Source organism: Sinocyclocheilus anshuiensis, unplaced genomic scaffold (genome assembly GCF_001515605.1).
Source record: "Sinocyclocheilus anshuiensis isolate Anshui unplaced genomic scaffold, SAMN03320099.WGS_v1.1 scaffold352, whole genome shotgun sequence".
NCBI lineage: Eukaryota > Metazoa > Chordata > Actinopteri > Cypriniformes > Cyprinidae > Sinocyclocheilus > Sinocyclocheilus anshuiensis.
In genome coordinates this window covers 205,147-226,055 of record NW_015557093.1, presented here as the reverse complement: position 1 = coordinate 226,055, position 20,909 = coordinate 205,147, and the positions used below count along the sequence as shown (strand labels likewise).

Sequence of the window (20,909 nt, the reverse complement as noted above, 5' to 3'; positions counted from 1 at the left end):
CTTTCAAAATAAATGTAAAGACAGAGCCCGAAAGGGGAACAGAGTCGCGTGACAGACACAGTGATGAAGCTGGTATGTGTTTGCAGTACACAAGCCACGGTTAAGACAGCTGACTCCACTGTGACATGACCCTGTCTCTCTCTCTCTCTCGCTCTCTCTCACACACACACACACACACACACACACACACACGATGCTCAAAACTCCGCATTACCTCCTCTCCTAGGTTCACGAAACGGTCGTCCATAAAATGCATTGCTGTTCTGTTGTAAGTAATCTTAAAGATTCCTAAATGCATCTACGTTCGGAAGGCCAAATAAAGTGCTTTTGCTTTCGCACTGAAACACACAGCGTCTCCCACACAGCATGCCTTCTTTCTTTGCGTGCACATTTGGGCGGCATTATGCAAATATTTCCACATAGTGACCTAGATATGTGGGGGCGTGTTAGAACGAGCCGTTTTAGGGGGGCGTGGCAGAGTCTTAACTTTGATAAAGAATATCTCTTTGGTTTTGAGACTTTAGTCTTTGCAACTTCAGGGATATTATCTATGCACAATCAGCTTGTAACACTCCAACGAGAAAGGAAAACTTGAAATTGCATCATATGACCCCTTTAATGTCTTGTGAAGCAAAAAGCTGCATGTTTGTAAGAAACTAATTCATCAAGGCATTTTAACTTTAAACCGCCGCTTCTGGACAAAATAAGAGTCCATAACCCATAATAATGCTGGATTATTGTGATGTTTTTGAGGTTCTTTTTACTCAGCGTCTGTTTTAGTTACCCAAAATAGCCAGGTATAGAGCTGTGTACAAATTGTAGTCCATTAGTGATTCCAAATTACATGACAAAAATTGTAGTTAGTAAAGTAATCCATTACATTACACATTTTAGGTAATATAATCAGACTACTTTTTAATTACTTTTAGATTACTTTTGACCTATAACTCGTTTATTACATTGATTTAAATAGGACAATCTTACCATATTGATATAAAAATACAAAGAGTACGAAAATATATTCCATTTGTTGTAATTAACCAACAAGTGCAGAAGTGCATTAAACATTATGTCAAGTTTTCCCAAACTGGGGTTCATGAGTTTAATGAAAAGCTAATAATTAATTAAATCATAAAAATCTAAAACTAAAGTCAATTATTTTAAAATAACATCAATTTAAAATAAAACACTTACTAAAAAATGAAATATTCTATTTGTTTACCTGCATGTCATGTGACCATTAACTAACATCAGAGAACCAGGAACATGCAAATGTGATACTATTACCTATTAAAACATTTAGTTTAAAATCTAAGGGGTACGTTTGGGAATGCCTGCATTACATGTAAATAAAAAAATCACATGAATTTGTGCATTTTAATGTGTTTGTAAGACAAAAGCCTTCCAAAGACATAGTAATACATGGTTAAAGTGATAGTTCAATTAAAAATGTATGTGTTCATCAGAAGTTGATGCAATCCAGTGGTCAAATGCTGTGTTATTTACCTGACTTATTACTGGTCTTTGTGTGAGTTTCCACAAAACTGGAAGACTTTCTGAATGTATATAAACCGTAGGCTATTTAAGAAAGGAACATTTAAAAATGAAAAAGAGGAATTTGGGAGAATCAGTAAATTATGAAGAATTTATTGCTATTGTGTGAATAATATGTGTAATTTAATCTAATTACAAGAACTAAATTTTTGGAATCTGATTATGTAACCCAGATTACATGTAATCAGTTACTACCCATCTCTGCAAGTATCTGATCACTGAATGCTGTGACTGACCAATCAGAATCAAGCATTCAAGAGAGCCGAGTATGAATTAACAGTAATGTAATGCTGGTTACTGTAATGAAAATTACAGCAAAAATAAGGATCGATTAGAAAATGAAGTGTTATTATTTGGGGATGCTCTAGAGAGTAAACTTGACTTTAAACTTCTATGTCTGGGTCTCTAGCTCTGTTCCCAGCAGGTGGAGGCTCAAATAAACATGGCCTGATTCCTGGGACAACATTTTCATCCTCTGCAAACTTGCATTCAGGTCTGGATTCATTCTGGTATGTAACACCCATTTTTCTCGCTTTAATCAATTTCTGATCAAATCAATTCTCGTTCTGCATTATGAAATACATCACTTATGGAAGTAAAATTGTGTAATTGTGTAGGAAGTAAGTGCACATATGATAAATGTGTCTTTGCAAGTCTTGATGACATTTTTTAATGTGACTGGACTGGCTAATAAAATATTACTCATGCAAATTGTTTTGTTTTAATAATTTTGAAAAATCATTTTAAAAAGTCTTTTGGAGAACTCAGAAAAGAAATCCCAAATGTGTGAGCAGAAATGTATTCTTTTTTTTTTACTTTGATACCCTTTTCCCTTTTTCTTTATAAAAAGTCCCAGCTTAGTCCTCTTTTTAAAGCTCTACCCGGCTTCCTTTGCCTTTTTTTCTTTTGCATTTTACCCTATTTCTGCTTCTGTTCAACATAACCGCACCAAAATATTAACTTGACCCTGAAGGAGACAAAGCAATGTTTGCAGAGATGAATATCATATAAGCCTAAGACTCAGAACGTTGCTAACACTGCCTCGATTAATCACGTCTCTGTTTATCTCTGTACATGTGTGTAAACGATTTAGGCTCTTTGACCTGGAAGTGCATGACCCAGATGTGCATTTCTTCCTGATCCCAGAGATTCCATTCAATCATGTGAGGACAATCCTCAAGTCCCTAATCCCACTAGCCGAAGGGAAATCATGCAAAGTGGTGAGTCAAAGGGGGATTATCAGACGCATGTAAAACATGATTTCCCTATCAAAACACAAACATTGACTTTTTCTGAGCAAATGTAATCTCTGAAGGTAAGAAGTGACCTCAGTACACAAACATGTATATTTGTGTTGACGCACTGAAATCGATTAATAGACCAACGGCACTGCCTGAATGGGTTAGAAATCAGCAGTTGTGTGGTCACGCATATGGCTGTTACTTATAAAATAACCTTATTTTAGCCATTCATTTATTATATGATATGATATATGATGTTCTACAATATGATATAAGATTTGATATAATCTGTGATAAGATATGAAATGTGCTACTATATATGATACATGATACGCTACAATGCATGATATGATGTGACGTTATGCAATCCAATTTGATATAGTCTATGATTAAATATATAGTACTGGTCAAAAGTTTGTGGATGAAGATGATTTTTTTTTTTTTTTTTTGAAAGAAGTCTGTTATGCTCAACAAGGCTGAATTTAAATACAGTACAAAAGTACTGTAGAAACAAAAATATTGTGGAATATTATTAGAATTAAAATAATTTTGATGAATAGAAATTTTAAAACAGGGTTTCCCAAACTTTAATATGAAAGGCCAAAAATCAAACTTGACTGAAGGCTGTGGACCAAAAGTAAATGTTGCATTATATACAACTATATTATATTAAAATATTAAATTGAATAATAATAATAATAATAATAAAACAAAGAAAATTAAAAAAAAAAATGAAATAATAATACAATTAACCATAGATCACATCAAATTTACATTTCAATACAAAAAATTTAATTTTAATTACATAACATTTTTTATTACATTTAAGCTATTTTTAGGGTTTCTTTAAGACTGTTATGTAAACCAGACAAATAGTAATATGCAGAGTAAGAAAACACGTTTAAACTTAATACATCCTTTCTGAAAAAACAAACAAACATTTGAATGGTTGTGTATATGATAAACACAATATTATCTGCATGCTGTTGTTCATCAGGGTGGGCCAATTTGCCTAATAATGGATAGATGTTGATGTGTAGATGTGGGTGGCTGTGTGCTATAATGTCCTCATTGTTGTGACATCACTCTGATGATTACCAAATGACTCCTTTTTGCAAATTAATTTCTATAAATGTTCTGGGTGAACTTTGTGAACATTACAGTATGTCTACAAATCCATGCTATGTCCAGTTTAAATGTTGATTTACTGTGGGTTTTTTTTTCTCTGTTCAGCAAGAGAAAGCCAAAAGCGAAAGCAAACCTCCTCTGAGGACTGTCTGCATGCGGCTGTCAATCATCTGTTCCTGCACGGCTGTGTTTGCGTCCCTTGTGTGCTGGTGTGTGTGTGTTAGCCCGGGCAGCCCAGCTATGACTCATACAACACTAACACACAGACAGAGAGAGAGGAGGAGGGTCTCTCAACATGGCCCTGTTAGATCTATTCTGAGCCCTCCAGTCCAAAGGTCATTAGCATAAAACGTGTGAGATAAAAAGAGCCGATGGAGGTTTTTGCATCGCATTTCTCAATTAGTCAAATGAATTGGACATGAAAAAGCAGGTGTCTGATCATCTCTCCTAATGTATGTTGCCTCAAATGTGCAACATGTGCTGATATGTGTCACCCTTCTGCATCTGGTTTGAACAAGCTTGAGCTATAAATGTAGTCCTTAGTTCTGATTGATCAGACACTGTTGACTTTTAATGGAAAGCAGAATTTGTTTTTTTAATCAACCCATTTGATATACTAATGTAAAGCTCATCCCTATAGGCCACACAGAACATCTGGAAACTAAGCTTCAAAAATAGGGTCATTCAAAAATAATCATGGTTGTGATGCCATCACATTTATATTAACATATGACTGCCCTTTGTAAAAGATGTTAGCCAGTTATATGTATGAGATAACAGAGTCAGTGAATTGATAAACCTCCACAGGGTGACGAGGGGCAAAAAACATGAAATATGATTGATTTGACACTGTTTTGATTTTAAATTATTTATATAATTATTTATGTAAATATTTATAATTTATATTATGTTCAAAATTTGGGGTCAGTATAATATTTTTTTTAAATATTAATACTTTTAATTAGCAAGAAGAACACACTAAACTGATCAAAAGTGACAGTTAAGACATTTCTATTTCAAATGAATGCTGTTCTTTTGAACGTTCTATTCATCAAACCTGAAAAAAGTGTTTAAAACAATAACGTAACACAACTGATTTCAACATAAAAAATGTTTCTTGAGCACCAAATCAGCATATTACAATGATTTCTGAAGGATCATGTAACACTGAAGACTGGAGTAATAATGCTGAAAATTCAGCTTTGCCATCACAGAAATAAATTAGATTTATTCATATTAAATATAGTGCTGTCAAATGATTAATCGTGATTAATCGCATCCAAAATAAAGGTTTTTAAAAAATATTTACATGTATATATTTATATTAATATAATTTATATTATATACAAATATATTTATTATATAAACACCATATTTTTCTTAAATATATACATGCACGTGTTTGTATTTATATATACATAATAAATATACACAGTACACATATTATGTGAACAAAAACTTTTATTTTGGATGCGATTAATCATTTGACAGCACTAATTAAATATGAATATAAACTTATTCAAATCAAAAAACTTTTTATTGTAATAATATTTTACAATATTACTGTTTTACTGCATTTTTATCAAATAAATGCAGCCTAGGTGAGCATAATCTTAAAAAAAAAATGTTAAACATTAATTTTTGAATGGCAGTGTACAGAAAATATTTCATATGTATTAATATTTAAAATATTAATATATATTTAATATATACCAGCTCCTTTTTAAGGGGTTCCCATGGAATCTTATATATATATATATTTATATATGCAACAAAAACAGGCTGTTTAATTCTGAAAATCACTACAAAAATATAAACAACAAGAAAACTAAACTACAGGCTTGACTATACTTAGTGGATATAATTAGTACATATTATAGAGTATAATTAATTATACTCTATAGTATAATTAGTGGACTTTAGTAAACAAAAAATCTGCAGGAGTATTGCCCCTTTTTGAAGGGGCTTGTATGACAGATTTCCTGTGTTTGATCGGTGGTACAGCGATATGACCTTAAAGTCTGTCACTTCCAATGGTGTGGGAGTTTAGTATTGCTGTTCTCTCCAAACTCGTGACACGCCGCTCGTGATTCATCATCTGCAACGGGCCTGGCGTCTCTCTGAGAACTTTCATTAAACGTGAAGTAAAGCATACTCCGGTATGACTATCCTGGGTATAAATAATTTTAAGCAGGGAGGGAGTGAAGTGAGGAAGTATGTTTATTTGCATAGCATACTAATGGATCTTCCTGGCCTACTTAGTCAAGTATGCACACATGAACAGACACAGCATTATGCAATAACACAATTTGCACGAACGCTTACCTACAGTATGTTACATGAATAATTAACACAAATGCTGGTGTCTATGCCATCGCCTTCCCTTTGAAAGCAAGAGCAGGCAAAAATGTGCATGTGTGAAGCTGCACGACAACACAACATAGCAGAACATGTGAGGAGGAAATATACAGTGCTGATTCATTTGGCCCATGTCTGTGTCTCCTTGCTTAGTCATGTGCCAGAAGGAAAAAAGGTAATTGATCCAGCAGATTTCTTTTTAAAGCTGCACTTCCCTTCTGCTCAGTGTTTCCTGGACGTGCAGAATATAGCCAAGACAATAGAGCTCCTTATCTGAGAACACTGCAAAGCTACAGCCCCAAAAACGAGCATAAATATAGGTAACATGCATTGAGGAGTCTCTCTTTCTCTCACTTCCCTCACTCCGTCTCTCTTTCTTTCTTCCTGGAGTCTCTTCACAGACCTGAATCAGCTGACCTGCCCTCAGTCTAGAGAACACAAAGCAGGATTTGTGCTGCTGTGGTTTCTCGTCTCTCTCGCCGAAAGAGTGGACGGAAGACTAATGCATCCACCGCTTTAGAAAGGAAACTGATGCAGGATTTAGACAAAGGCAAAGTGTGTGTGTGTGTGAGTGAGTGAGTATGTGTGTGAATGCACAAACACCTGGCTCGGAGAATTTGAAAGCTTCGAGCTGATGAGAGTTTCGTTTACAGTGCGGCCAAACATATTTGAACATGTAGGCCACACTTAAAAATTTAATTTTCAAGTCACTTTTAACCAACTGGTCTGATTTTTAGTGAACACATTGAAGTTTGTTCTCTAACATTTGACAATCAAAAAGTGTCGTTTTGTCTTTTTTAAAATTCCATATTGTTTTATCATTTAACCCTGTAAAGCCTGACATATAAAATAATAGTACAAAAATGTCAAATTATAATCTATTTTTTAAGTTTGCATATGTGTTTTTTGTTAAGTATCATAGTTGATTTTGCTCGTATAATATGAAAAAAAATGAAATAGGAAAATATGGAGAAATTTAACGCAGTTGCTGATGTTTATATGGTTACCAGTGACTTTCATTGCATGAACAAAAATACTAAGATGTTTCTCAAATCATCTTTTATGTTCCATACTTTATGTTAGGCCATTGTAGCCTAAACATTTAACACAATAATAGCTTTAAATTATGTTTTGAGGTTATTTTCACAGCCAAATTTAGTTTTCGATTAATTAGAGCACCCTGTAATTCATTAGATTAAAAGTTTTAATCGACTGACAGCCCTAATAACAATATAACAAGGCATTCATGCATTTAAAAAAATATTTTTTTTTTTTGGAAGAACAAAAGCTAGCCAGAATGAACGAAGCAGACAGGGCTCCAGCTGTTGGGACAGATCACCCTGTCCTCTCAGGGGACTCATAGCTCAACTTTACTACATTTCCCATGAGGCCATGGGTGAGTCAGGGTCTGTCTGGGGTGCCTGGTACATGTCTCATATCTGTCAAGGACATGCACACACCCTCAGAAAAGAAAAGTCACCAATGAGATTGGTAAAATCCAATTTCATTAACTGAAATGAATCTGAAATATAACAAAATATAAATATTAGATGACAAACGCTGCCTTGGCATCTAACCAGAATAAAATATGTTTAAATTGAAGAACTAAAATTACTTTAAAAATAAAATAAATATATAAATATAATAGAAATATAAAAAAAATGGCAAAAGCACATAACATTACTAAAACTAAAATTAAAAAGAAAAATTACAATATAAAAAAATGGTTCAATTTGTTTACATCAATTTTGTTTGCATTAACTAATGTTAACAATTTTTTTAATGTCCATTAAATGCTTTATGGCCTGTCCTAATAAAGTATTTATTTTTTATCTGGATTTATCTAACAATGAAAGTGGGTTTGTGTGTTTGTGTGTGTGAGTGTGTGTGTGAATGCACAAACACCTGGCTCGGAGAATTTGAAAGCTTCGAGCTGATGAGAGTTTCGTTTACAGTGCGGCCAAACATATTTGAACATGTAGGCCACACTTAAAAATTTAATTTTCAAGTCACTTTTAACCAACTGGTCTGATTTTTAGTGAACACATTGAAGTTTGTTCTCTAACATTTGACAATCAAAAAGTGTCGTTTTGTCTTTTTTAAAATTCCATATTGTTTTATCATTTAACCCTGTAAAGCCTGACATATAAAATAATAGTACAAAAATGTCAAATTATAATCTATTTTTTAAGTTTGCATATGTGTTTTTTGTTAAGTATCATAGTTGATTTTGCTCGTATAATATGAAAAAAAATGAAATAGGAAAATATGGAGAAATTTAACGCAGTTGCTGATGTTTATATGGTTACCAGTGACTTTCATTGCATGAACAAAAATACTAAGATGTTTCTCAAATCATCTTTTATGTTCCATACTTTATGTTAGGCCATTGTAGCCTAAACATTTAACACAATAATAGCTTTAAATTATGTTTTGAGGTTATTTTCACAGCCAAATTTAGTTTTCGATTAATTAGAGCACCCTGTAATTCATTAGATTAAAAGTTTTAATCGACTGACAGCCCTAATAACAATATAACAAGGCATTCATGCATTTAAAAAAATATTTTTTTTTTTTGGAAGAACAAAAGCTAGCCAGAATGAACGAAGCAGACAGGGCTCCAGCTGTTGGGACAGATCACCCTGTCCTCTCAGGGGACTCATAGCTCAACTTTACTACATTTCCCATGAGGCCATGGGTGAGTCAGGGTCTGTCTGGGGTGCCTGGTACATGTCTCATATCTGTCAAGGACATGCACACACCCTCAGAAAAGAAAAGTCACCAATGAGATTGGTAAAATCCAATTTCATTAACTGAAATGAATCTGAAATATAACAAAATATAAATATTAGATGACAAACGCTGCCTTGGCATCTAACCAGAATAAAATATGTTTAAATTGAAGAACTAAAATTACTTTAAAAATAAAATAAATATATAAATATAATAGAAATATAAAAAAAATGGCAAAAGCACATAACATTACTAAAACTAAAATTAAAAAGAAAAATTACAATATAAAAAAATGGTTCAATTTGTTTACATCAATTTTGTTTGCATTAACTAATGTTAACAATTTTTTTAATGTCCATTAAATGCTTTATGGCCTGTCCTAATAAAGTATTTATTTTTTATCTGGATTTATCTAACAATGAAACAATTTGAAATTATTAATCTTAATTTCAACATGTTATTATTGTTAACTTCAACATTTACTAATAGATTAGTAAAATTAAAAGTTGTATATGTTATTTCATGGATCTGAGCTGACATGAACTAGAAATGAATAGTTGTATTTTTATTCACTATGTTAACAAAGATGAATAAATACTGTAACAAATTAATTCCTCATTGTTAATGCATTAATAAGCCATAACAAATAGAACCTTATTGTAAAGCATTACCGATTTTGTTTTTCCTTTAAAGTTTCACGTCTCAAATGTGCTCAGATTTGCCAAGTGTCCAAAAGTCTCAATATGCATTCACACATTACTCATGAAATTCTTCCAAAACCAAAATATCTCATGCTATCGTAATTTATTTTCCAATCTCTATACTCTTACTTAACATCTCATTTATGCTTATCCTGAGGAATTTTAAGGAAAAACACCAGAGATTAAGTTGAAACATAACTTCAGGCTCTTCAGTGATGAAAAAGCATCCTCTGAGCAATAACATAACACACACTCTGCCTCTCTTATAATCTTACAATCTGTTTAGTTAAGAGGTTATGCAAGCACTTTGAAAGATCGACCTGTTCTCTCTGTGTAATGTGTCTACAGTCTGCTATTTCATTCTGGTGTCTCTCCTCCCCCACTTAACCTCTCACAACTCTTCCTCTCATATCATGATATCTACTTTATAGCTCAGGCCACACACACACGCACACACATGCTCTCATGTTGTATAATTCTCATTAACAGTGAGGCTTCACTTAAGTGTGTGTGTGCACAAACATGTGTGTATATGACAAGCTGCTACTTGTTTTTCCCTGACACAAGCAAAATACATGGAATTCATCAGTGTTTAAAAGTTAATCCGTCACAATCTTTATCGATCGTCCAGACATCACACATGAATAACCCATCGGAAAGCATGCAGTGACTAAGCATGCTTCCTCCTCAAGTCAACGGGGGTTCGGAAAAACCAATTTATCAGTCGCCACACACTCGGGTTTGCTGGTAGGTGCTATAACAGCGGTTCTGGTTCAATCCCCATTTCATGCTGAAATAAACGATCTGCTGCCCGGCCTCTAGGCCAACACCCTGCATATTACATTAGCCATTCATCCGACAAACACAAACAAGCATCCTCAAAACAAGTTCACGCAGTGGCGCTGGATGGATCACTGAGAAAATTCACTTCGGGGCCTCCGGGTCATTTCACTAATGAACAACCGGATATTGAACGCTGAAAGCTCAGCCAGACCCCCGGGCATTGACAGACCACGCCGGTCCAACCGTCCTCAGTTCGGCTCGCAACCTTCCCAATTTATTTGCTCAGAAGGGCCAAAGTGCACTTCATTAGCCTGATGAAGCATTTTTGAGATCCATAACAACACCCCTATTTCACGCTCATGTCCTCAGAGTCGCCGCCGCTGACCTCTGTTACACAACCGCAAGCTCTCTCACTCATTTACTCATCAGTTTTTCTGCACGCTAGCTGGTGGCTACAGCTGAGCTTTTGATGCTGGTCACCATACAGCATCTTTCAAACTGTGTGTCAGCCGTATTATTTCGTCATCTAGGGTTGGGAAGTCAACGTGACCCCGTTCGTTGATATGAAATGCTGGATTACAGGTTACAACTGTTTCAAAATGACCAGGAGCTCAAGGCTTCTCTAAAACAGACTCGCTGGCACGGCTGCCAACAAAGTCAGCCAGCGATGAATAATTAATCTTCTGTTGTGTCATTAAAACTGTCCAATAAATTTGTGACTATCATTGCTCTAAACAGAGGCATATGATAGCTAAATCTTGCACAATCGCTGTAAAGACTCATTTTAATGTGGCTTGTTTATTTCATCACGTATTTGAGATGATAGTGTGCCATATTTAAAGCGCCACACTTTAAAAAAAAAGTGAAAGAGCCTGTTTTCATTCATACACAGTGCAGATCAATAACAACATGCAGATAATACAGTATTATTTTTTGAATAGCCAATAATCTTTTTAAAAGCGAGTAGGGTCACATTTTCCTGTTTAACTGTAAAAAGCAACAGAGGGCAAAAGTAAATCAGACTTTTATGGTCGACGAGCTCTGCTATTCGACAGTGTTGTAAACATGATGTAGGGCACTCTGACCGGCACATTAAATTCACACATACACAAGTGCTCACAAGGATGATTCTTGGACCAAATAATAAGGCTTCCTCTATACAAATGAACTCAGGCTGTTTTATTTGACCACATTTGCCCGTTTGACACAGAGTTGCATAACCAGACAATATAAAATCTGCTTTTATGGTTGCACAAAACGGTCACAAATACAGAAGGTAGCTTAAGAAGAAGAACAGCATGGATTCATAACTGAAAAGGTCATACATTTGCTCAGGTATTGGGAACTTAAGAATTGTATTATCTCAAAATGTGTTCCTCTGCTCTCTGAAAGAATAAATCTTATATCAAACATCCAGCAATGTGAAAATGTATAGCTCATATCCAACAATGATCATTATATATCCTAATCTGCATCATCTTTAATCTACATCTTAACATCCAACTTCTTAGGACAAAACACACATCACTTATATCTCAGTCACTCAAATTATCTTGATATATCCAAATCTACTCCAAGTCTGAGACTATGCTGAAAAACTTACAAATAAATAAATAATAAATGTAAAAATGTTTATGTTGTATGTCAGCTGTAATTATTTTGTATATCCAAATGTACCTGGAAGTCTGAGACTATACTGAAAAACTGGGATTTTCTGTTTAAACATGGAGGTTGGAGCTGAAAATAAATGTTAAAGTTATTGCATAAAATGAATATGTGTGTGTGTGTGTGTGCAATTATATGTGTGTATATATTATTTTCAATAAATAAAACAATCAAAACATTCCCACTTATTCTTGATCAAATACTACCCCATAGAGTTGTAAAACTAAGCCTTGCTTATGATAAACATCCCTAGCACTTCCAGATAGAAAGTTGTGATTACGCAGCATCCCTTCAGCACGCTGTGACCCAGCAGAATCAGTGTGCAGCTGTCTGCGCGGATCGGCTCTTACCTTCCGTGTGACAGCTCGAGGAGAGCAGGGTGCTCGGAGGTCGGAAGAGGTAAGGCAGGTACCGGGAGAAACATTTCATCTTCCTTTCGTCTGTTTTCCTTTGGGAAGGTCCTTTCCCACCATCCGCGCTGCGATGACAGCAGATCCGGACCGGAGGAGGGTGCTGCTGCTGCTGCTCGCTGAATGCGTGCGGAGTTACAGCAGCATCCTAAACACTCACTCACGCGTGTGTCACGAAGACGTGCTGTGCGTCCTCGCAGTTCATCATGTTTTCCTCCCAGAAGGACGGAGGGCTGAGCTGTTCCTGAGCTTCGGTTGGGAGGGGCGGTGATGAGGGCAGTTACACTGTTGTTACATGGACATTTACCCTCTGACCAGGGATGTACTGCGCACAGCCGACTGATCACAAAGCTTTATTTAGACGCTCGAAGCAGGACATGAAATCATCCTCATGTTTAGGAGAGAGACTTTAAACTTTTTGCTGTTCAATTTAAAGCTGTCCAATAGCGCCGTCTAATGGTTCTCATGTATACCGCCACTAATATAAATATACATTCTATTAATATTCAATCAATTTATGTTGATTTTTATTGTGACAGGAATGAAAGGAGTCTGTAAGGATGGAAGTGCAGTGCGTTCAATGGATTGTATTGTTTTTTTAAACAACATCTGAAAATTTTTCACAGAGAGAGGGAAAAAACTTTCAGTAGAAAAAAATCCATAAAACATTTTTAAAAGGTGCGAGTTATTTGATCTAGGACCTATGCGTGCCACTGTAATGACTGTAAGGCTATTCATCACAGCTTCGTTTTCGCATTAGGCTATGTACTGTATGCCATTAGGTTACAAACACGTTGTGGGAACATTGTTTTGAAATGTTTTTAACTCGTTGACATGTTTAGCTTTCGTGTCGTGATTGTAACGTAATATAAAGGTTACAAAAACCAACATTTTCTCTCAGCATTATGATAATCAATTGGAAATAACATCGTATGGACGCCCAGAGAATGTTGTTCTGAACGTTTTCTCTCAACATTATGAGAATGTATATCAAATAGGCTATTCATGGCTATTAATAGCCTAACGTTATGCAAACATCTTGTCCTAACATTTATATAACTTTTAAAAAATGTTCGTGACAGTTATGAGAAAGTTCCCTGTTAGGGATGTCGTCTTATCTGACTAAGGTTTTATATAGCCTAGCATGTAAACATAAGACACCACCAGAGTAAAACTAATAGGCCTATAGACTAATAGCAAAAACATTAACTAAACAATCTAAAAATGTAACAAAAATACCTGAATGTACTGACAACAAAATAATAATAAAAATAGGACTATAAAAAATATAATCAGTTGTGACTTGTCACGTTTTGGGAATGTCTGGGAACATCATTTTATGTTTTTCACCATAAATTAAAATATGACTTGCACTTTATACACTCTCATAAAAAAAGGTACAAAAGTTGTCACTGGGGCAGTACCCTTTCAAAAGATACAATTTTGTACCCCTAAAGGGTGCATATTTGTACCTTAAAAGTATACATATTATTGTCTAAAGTTTACATATTAGTACCCTTTGAAAAGGTACCGCCGCAGTGACAGCTTTTGTACCTTTTTTCTGAAAGTGTACTTAGCTACAACTTAAAAGGCTTTTACAATATTTCACTGTAAAAATACATGAATTGTCTTGTTAAACATAATATTTTCAAATATATTCAATCTGAGTGGCCAGTGCCCACAATTTCAGTAGATCATGTTATAGCATTAAATTTTGTTTTAAATTATATATTGCCATTGTTTTGCTTTGCAGTGTATGTGCACTGTTTATGAGTTAATTGCATCATATTTGTTTCTATTTTATTTAATATGCACAGAGGTCGCACTTAGAAGCAGTGACCATCTGCTTAATCAAACTCAATCTAAAAGTATGGGCATGCAATTCTCTTGTTAACACCTTAAACAGAAACATATGTCATAATTCTGATACTGAACAAACACTTAGCTAATTGTTTATTTATTTATTTAGACAAATGGCACCCGAACCCCCCAGTGCAAATGTGAAGATTCATGTATGATATTTGGTGCCGGAAATCACACACTGAGTAGTCAGCGAGAGTGGCCAGTGCCTCTGAGAACAGGTGCCATCTGTGCTGGTCCCCCGGGTATCAGCATATCAAAATATCAAAGAGTTCACTCTCACCAACCATCCCTCTCTCTCTCTCTCCTCCTACTCTCTGACACACGCTGCCTGACTCACTGTTGGGAACTCACGCTGGCGTCTTTTTTTAAGAAAGCACTAAAACCTCAATGAATATTTATGAGCCACAAGAGCTTCTAAATATAGATTGACAGTCTTGGATATATATATATTCTTAAAATGTTTCTCTTCATTTGTGCTCAATTGTACTTAAATTGGTAGAACAATGTGCATTTTAATAAAAGTAAACGTTTTAATAATTTCCTTTGTCTTTAGTAATCAATATAAAAGTAATTTATATAATTTTAGGACATTTTTAATATAATATCACTTTAAAATAGCATACTTAATTAAAAAAATTGAAAATGAATGAAATTAAAATACTGGCCTACATCTGCTAAGACAAATGGCACCCGAACCCCCCAGTGCAAATGTGAAGATTCATGTATGATATTTGGTGCCGGAAATCACACACTGAGTAGTCAGCGAGAGTGGCCAGTGCCTCTGAGAACAGGTGCCATCTGTGCTGGTCCCCCGGGTATCAGCATATTAAAATATCAAAGAGTTCACTCTCGCCAACCATCCCTCTCTTTCTCTCTCTCCTCCTACTCCCTGACACACGCTGCTTGACTCACTGTTGGGAACTCATGCTGCATCTTTTTTTAAGAAAGCACTAAAACCTCAATGAATATTTATGAGCCACAAGAGCTTCTAAATATAGATTGACAGTCTTGGATATATTGAATCCGAAAAGCTGAAATAGTGGTTGCCTACAGATTTGAGTTGTTATATAGTAAAGAGCTATAAAAAGGACATGCCATGCAGTCCAGCTGCAATATGCAATTTTGTGCATGTTTCAGTGAATAGGTAAATGGAATATTCTGCTTGCCGCTCAATTAACTGTATATTAGTCTTGCCTAATTCACAGACATTCTTCAAATTATTAGTGTAGCTGTTTGAATGATTAGGCCAAATTTCTGAGTTTTATATTCTGGCTCAAAACAATATTTCATACTCAGAATGGCAGTATCTTGGCAAGCAGGCTATTTCTGCTTCACTAGCATAATGTTGTCACATCCACGCTCTTGACAAAAATACAATTATGGGAACGCAACAGGTTGTTTGTCAGAAGACAGAGGAACATCTTAAAGTTCAGTGTTTTCTCTTATACATTTCACTGCAAAAAGTGGAACAATTATATTGAGTGATTATAAAAAACATAAAGTGTAGGCTATATATACAGTATATACTGTATGTATATATATATTATATATATATATTCTTAAAATGTTTCTCTTCATTTGTGCTCAATTGTACTTAAATTGGTAGAACAATGTGCATTTTAATAAAAGTAAACGTTTTAATAATTTCCTTTGTCTTTAGTAATCAATATAAAAGTAATTTATATAATTTTAGGACATTTTTAATATAATATCACTTTAAAATAGCATACTTAATTAAAAAAATTGAAAATGAATGAAATTAAAATACTGGCCTACATCTGCTAATATATGTGACCCTGGACCACAAAACCAGTCATAAGTCGCATGGGTGTATTTGTAGCAATAGCCAAAAAAACATTCTATGGGTCAAAATTATCTATTTTTCTTTTATGACAAAAATCATTAGGATTTTAAGTAAAGATCATGTTCCATGAAGATATTTTGTAAATTTCCTACCGTAAATATATATAAACTTAATTTTTGATTAGTAATATGCATTGCTAAGAACTTAATTTGGACAACTTTAAAGGCGATTTTCTCAGTATTTTGATTTTTTTTTTTTTTGCACCCTCAGATTCCAGATTTTCAAATAGTTGTATCTCGGCCAAATATCATATAAAATGTCCTATCCTAACAAACCATACATCAATGGAAAGCTTATTTATTCAGCTCTCGGATGATGTATAAATCTCATTTTCAAAAAATTGACCCTTATGACTGGTTTTGTGGTCCAGGGTCACATAATGAAGGGGTCATAAAGTTTGAGTCCTTACGTCAAAAAGTCTGAAAAGCCTTTATTTAAAATATCACATTAAACGTATAGGCTATATAACTGAGAGTAAATTATGAGTTTGTAACATTAAAAATATCCCACGGAGAGCGTTAAAAGTAATCACTGAGAGTGCATCATTTTGTCCAGATGTCTGGCAGCTCCTACCTTCTGCTGCCGTCACCTCCGATGGACCCTTCACCTGCACCAAGCACCAGATTCGCTCACCGGGACCGCGTCCTTCTCGCAATCAAACAACAGTAATAGTCAGACTTAAAGTCATGTTTTTCAGTTGAAGATTATCCGTCATCTCATCAGCCAAACACATACCGGGCATGATGCGTCCTTCTCCTGTATTTTTCTCTATTAGCTAGCGTACTGTTCCTCGCTGATCACTAATATGATTGAGATGATGCAGGACTCGGCTCTTCGAGTCCTGCTGATGGCGCACATGAGACCAGAAGCTGAAATGTCTTGTTTAAAGTAGGCTATCGTCCTAATGTGTGATTGTTTGTAAGAACAACCCAAGTAGCAAAATATCACATTGAGTCGTATTTAAGATGAAGAACATATTTTAATTACATTTAGGCCTATTAAACATAATAAACACAAGATGTACTTCCCTCATTAGCATATGTCATGAACTTGCAATCATTTGAATCATGAAATCATTGTATAAATGTTTAAAAAAATTGCAAAGTGGGCATTGTGTGTCACTAAACGTTGACTTCAGTTAAGAGCTGGCACGATACAATATTTAGGCTATATAGCCTAGCTATATAGCCTACCGTGTCTTTTTACGGTAAAGACACGATAATTTTACCAGTTCTCGATTTGCAAATAGCCTACATTAAAAACCTGAAAATAACTAGGCTATATCCTATTTTGGGAAAATATGAGAAAAATAGTAAATATAATATTTATTAAAAATACTTTAAAGTTGTGTCCTCGGGTTATGTGTGAAACCCGTTACCATCCCCACATTAAAATGAAAGAAAAACATGAAGAAAAACAAAACAAAACATGACATCATAAATGTATGCGTCTCCTCTTTCTATCACTGTATCTTATATTTTGGTCAGTAGAGGGCGATCTTAAACAGACAACCCTGACAGGCTACCATGAATTTGTACCAAACCACAGGACATTATTGAAAATTGGCTATTGTAGACATAGCATTAAATTCCATATTTGACCCAAAGTTGGGTTGAAACAACCCAGCATTTTTTAGAGTGTATTATACTATTATATTATATATAAATAAATAAATAAATATATATATATATATATATATATTTATTTTTTTTTAATTTTTTTTTGTGTTGCACAATGCAAGTTATTAATACTTAACGACATTAAATGTTCAAAATCTTAAATAAAATCACCTTTTCAAAATAGAAAAGGCGCCTGCACAGCCACGGCTGTTTTAGTGAGTGGTCCCACTCAGCTATCCCACGATGCACGTGCACCCCACGGCAATGCCCTCCACCACCGATCTGTAACGGGGAACGCATTTCTTCTGCTTCGTCGGTTTCCTGGTTGGCCGATGGCACAACAGTCTGCGCACGGGGATCTTGGCGTAGATGAGGGCGCTGGTCATGGTGCGATCCTCCTGCATGGTGAAAGGATTGATGCAGCCCACACACGAACACACGGCCTCCGGGATGTCCACGGGTTTGCGGGTCTCATCGTGGTTGATTCTGCCCAAAGACATTCAATAAATGGCATTAAGGTAAAAGATAGGCCTATACACTATACTGCTCAAAAGTTTGGGGTTGGTAAAATTAGTTTTTCTTATTTGCTTATTTAATCAAAGCAAAAACTACTATTGTGAAATATTGTTGCAATTTAAAATAACTTTTTTTTTTTTTAAATACATATATATTAAATTGTAATTTGTTCCTGTGATAGCAAAACTGGGGCAGTATTTGAAAGAATGTAATAATTTTATTGAGCAGGGATGCATAAAATAATCATTTATAATGGTACAAATAATATTTGTTTAAAATAAATGCTGTTCTTTAAAGTTCTATTCATCAAAGAATCCTGAAACATGCCTGACACTAAAGACTCTCATGTATTAACTTCATACTTCAATATCATGCATGGTTTTTATATTAGCCTAATTAAACAGGGCTTTGAGGTCTCTCAATCTTTAATCAGAACATAGGGGTTAAATAATGATAATATTCATAATGTTTGAATTTCAAAGATGAAACTAACAATGAACTCCATAATACACTAACCTGTAGGACCAGGGAGAAAGGCTGCGACTGTTTGACATCCAAAGTTTGCGATCCACCACACATTTGTTTATGGATAAGTTGGGATTGTTTCGGACCTGAGACACCATGTCCTCGATACTCTTGTCAAAGTCAATTTCAACAGCACCAGGCATCACTCCTGATTCTGGACCTGTCATCATTGGATCTGGGGATATTCTGATAGACGAGGCATTCCGGCGAGGATGAGACTCCAGTTTCCGTCTCCGAGACTTTCCTTCTCTACTGTTGTACTTTGTGTCAGTGGGCATAAACAGGTTCCCCACTATCAGGACCATGAACACCTGCAATATGAAGCATTAAGTAGAGGTTTTAATTTATATTCTCATAATGCTTTTTCGAGTAAACTAATATTTCAATTTTCTGAGACTCACCTTATTCCATATATTTTTCCACATTGTTTTCAGTCAGACTGCAATAAGTTGTCACATTTGTGTCCTTGCTGTGTATGTACTGAATGGAAAGAGCGTGGGATTACTCATACTGAAGTGTCACGCCTCACACTGACACAGTAGCCTACAGGGACACACCTGAACCAAACAGTTCAAGGTGGGGCCACATCAAGATATATAGCTATATACAAAAATAATCCTATTCTGTTACCATCTCTAACACATTAGATAGACAGACAGACAGACAGTTAGATAGATAGATAGATAGATAGATAGATAGATAGATAGATAGGTTGACAGACAGACAGACAGAGGGAATGACAGACAGATTAGATAGATAGACAGACAGACAGACAGAGAGACAGACAAACTGAGAGAATGACAGACAGATTAGATAGATAGATAGATCGATAGATAGATAGATAGTGTGGCCAGACAGAGAGGAACGTCTGGATGTGCATGAATGATTACAGTACTATGTATGTTGTATGTTCAGTTCCAATATGTACTGCAATGTTGTGCACAGCTCTACCCAAAGGGAGTTTATGTTTGTTGTAAATAAGGGTGTATTTTTTTTCTTTTGCACAATGCTGTGAACAAATTAGAATTGCAAAGAGCATATGCAGTAAAAATGTGAAACATACATATTCAGTGTCTTGTACTCAGTTACCTCACTAAATACAGTAATGTGTAACTTTACTGTATTTTTCAAATGGCTGTGCAAATAGTATATAGTGCTGTCTTGAGCATTTTCAGGTAGTGTCACCAAGATCTGACTTTTTTGCATTGGAAAACATTGACAGAGTAAACTGTCATAATGAAAACATGACAAAGCCATTTGACTATCTTGTTCATAAACAATGGTGTCAGGACTTTTCATCTTGATGACACTGACACTTTCATTGACATGAATACTTGCTTTTGAGGAATGACCTATCCATTTTGAGCAAGTGACACGCTTTTGCAGGTTATCAACTAGGTTTTGCAGTTTGTACTAATTGTTTTGAGAACTGCATTAACTGTTGTGCAAATGTAAATAGTGATGTGAGAAATGCACCAAAGCGACTGAGAAAAACTGTAAATAGACAGACAGACAGTCAGATAGACAGATAGACAGACAGACAGACGATAGATAGATAGATAGATAGATAGATAGATAGATACGACTCACAGACAGACAGATAGATAGATAGATAGATAGGTTGACAGAGAGACAGAGAGAATGACAGACAGATTAGATAGATAGATAGATAGATAGATAGATAGATAGATAGATAGATAGATAGATAGACAGGTTGACAGACAGACAGAGGGAATGACAGACAGATTAGATAGATAGATAGACAGACAGACAGACAGAGAAAATGACAGACAGATTAGATAGATAGATAGATAGATAGTCAGAGTTAAATAGACAGACAGACAGTCAGATAGATAGATAGACAGACAGACATACAGACAGAGTTAAATAGACAGACAGACAGATAGATAGATAGACAGACAGACAGACAGACAGACAGACAGACAGAC

General features: G+C 35.0%; 2 protein-coding genes across 2 annotated transcripts in view; both read right to left on the bottom strand.

Annotated features, from left to right (window-relative positions):
* The window catches only part of LOC107677389 (serine/threonine-protein phosphatase 2A 55 kDa regulatory subunit B beta isoform-like), a 56,463-nt gene extending 43,505 nt beyond the window's left edge, over positions 1–12,958 (bottom strand). The window contains exon 1 of the mRNA XM_016472273.1: positions 12,514–12,958. Coding sequence (XP_016327759.1) covers positions 12,514–12,592 — 79 coding nt within the window. The 5' untranslated portion in view covers positions 12,593–12,958. The remainder of the gene's footprint in view (positions 1–12,513) is intronic.
* Positions 12,959–18,152: 5,194 nt separating this feature from the next.
* LOC107677350 (interleukin-17B-like) lies at positions 18,153–19,429 on the bottom strand. Its single transcript, XM_016472230.1, has 3 exons — positions 19,362–19,429; positions 18,952–19,271; positions 18,153–18,405 (listed from the first exon to the last, which is right to left on the bottom strand). Exons 1-3 carry the CDS (start codon positions 19,383–19,385, stop codon positions 18,153–18,155), a joined length of 597 nt encoding a protein of 198 aa, XP_016327716.1. The 5' UTR covers positions 19,386–19,429.
* Positions 19,430–20,909: the final 1,480 nt, after the last annotated feature.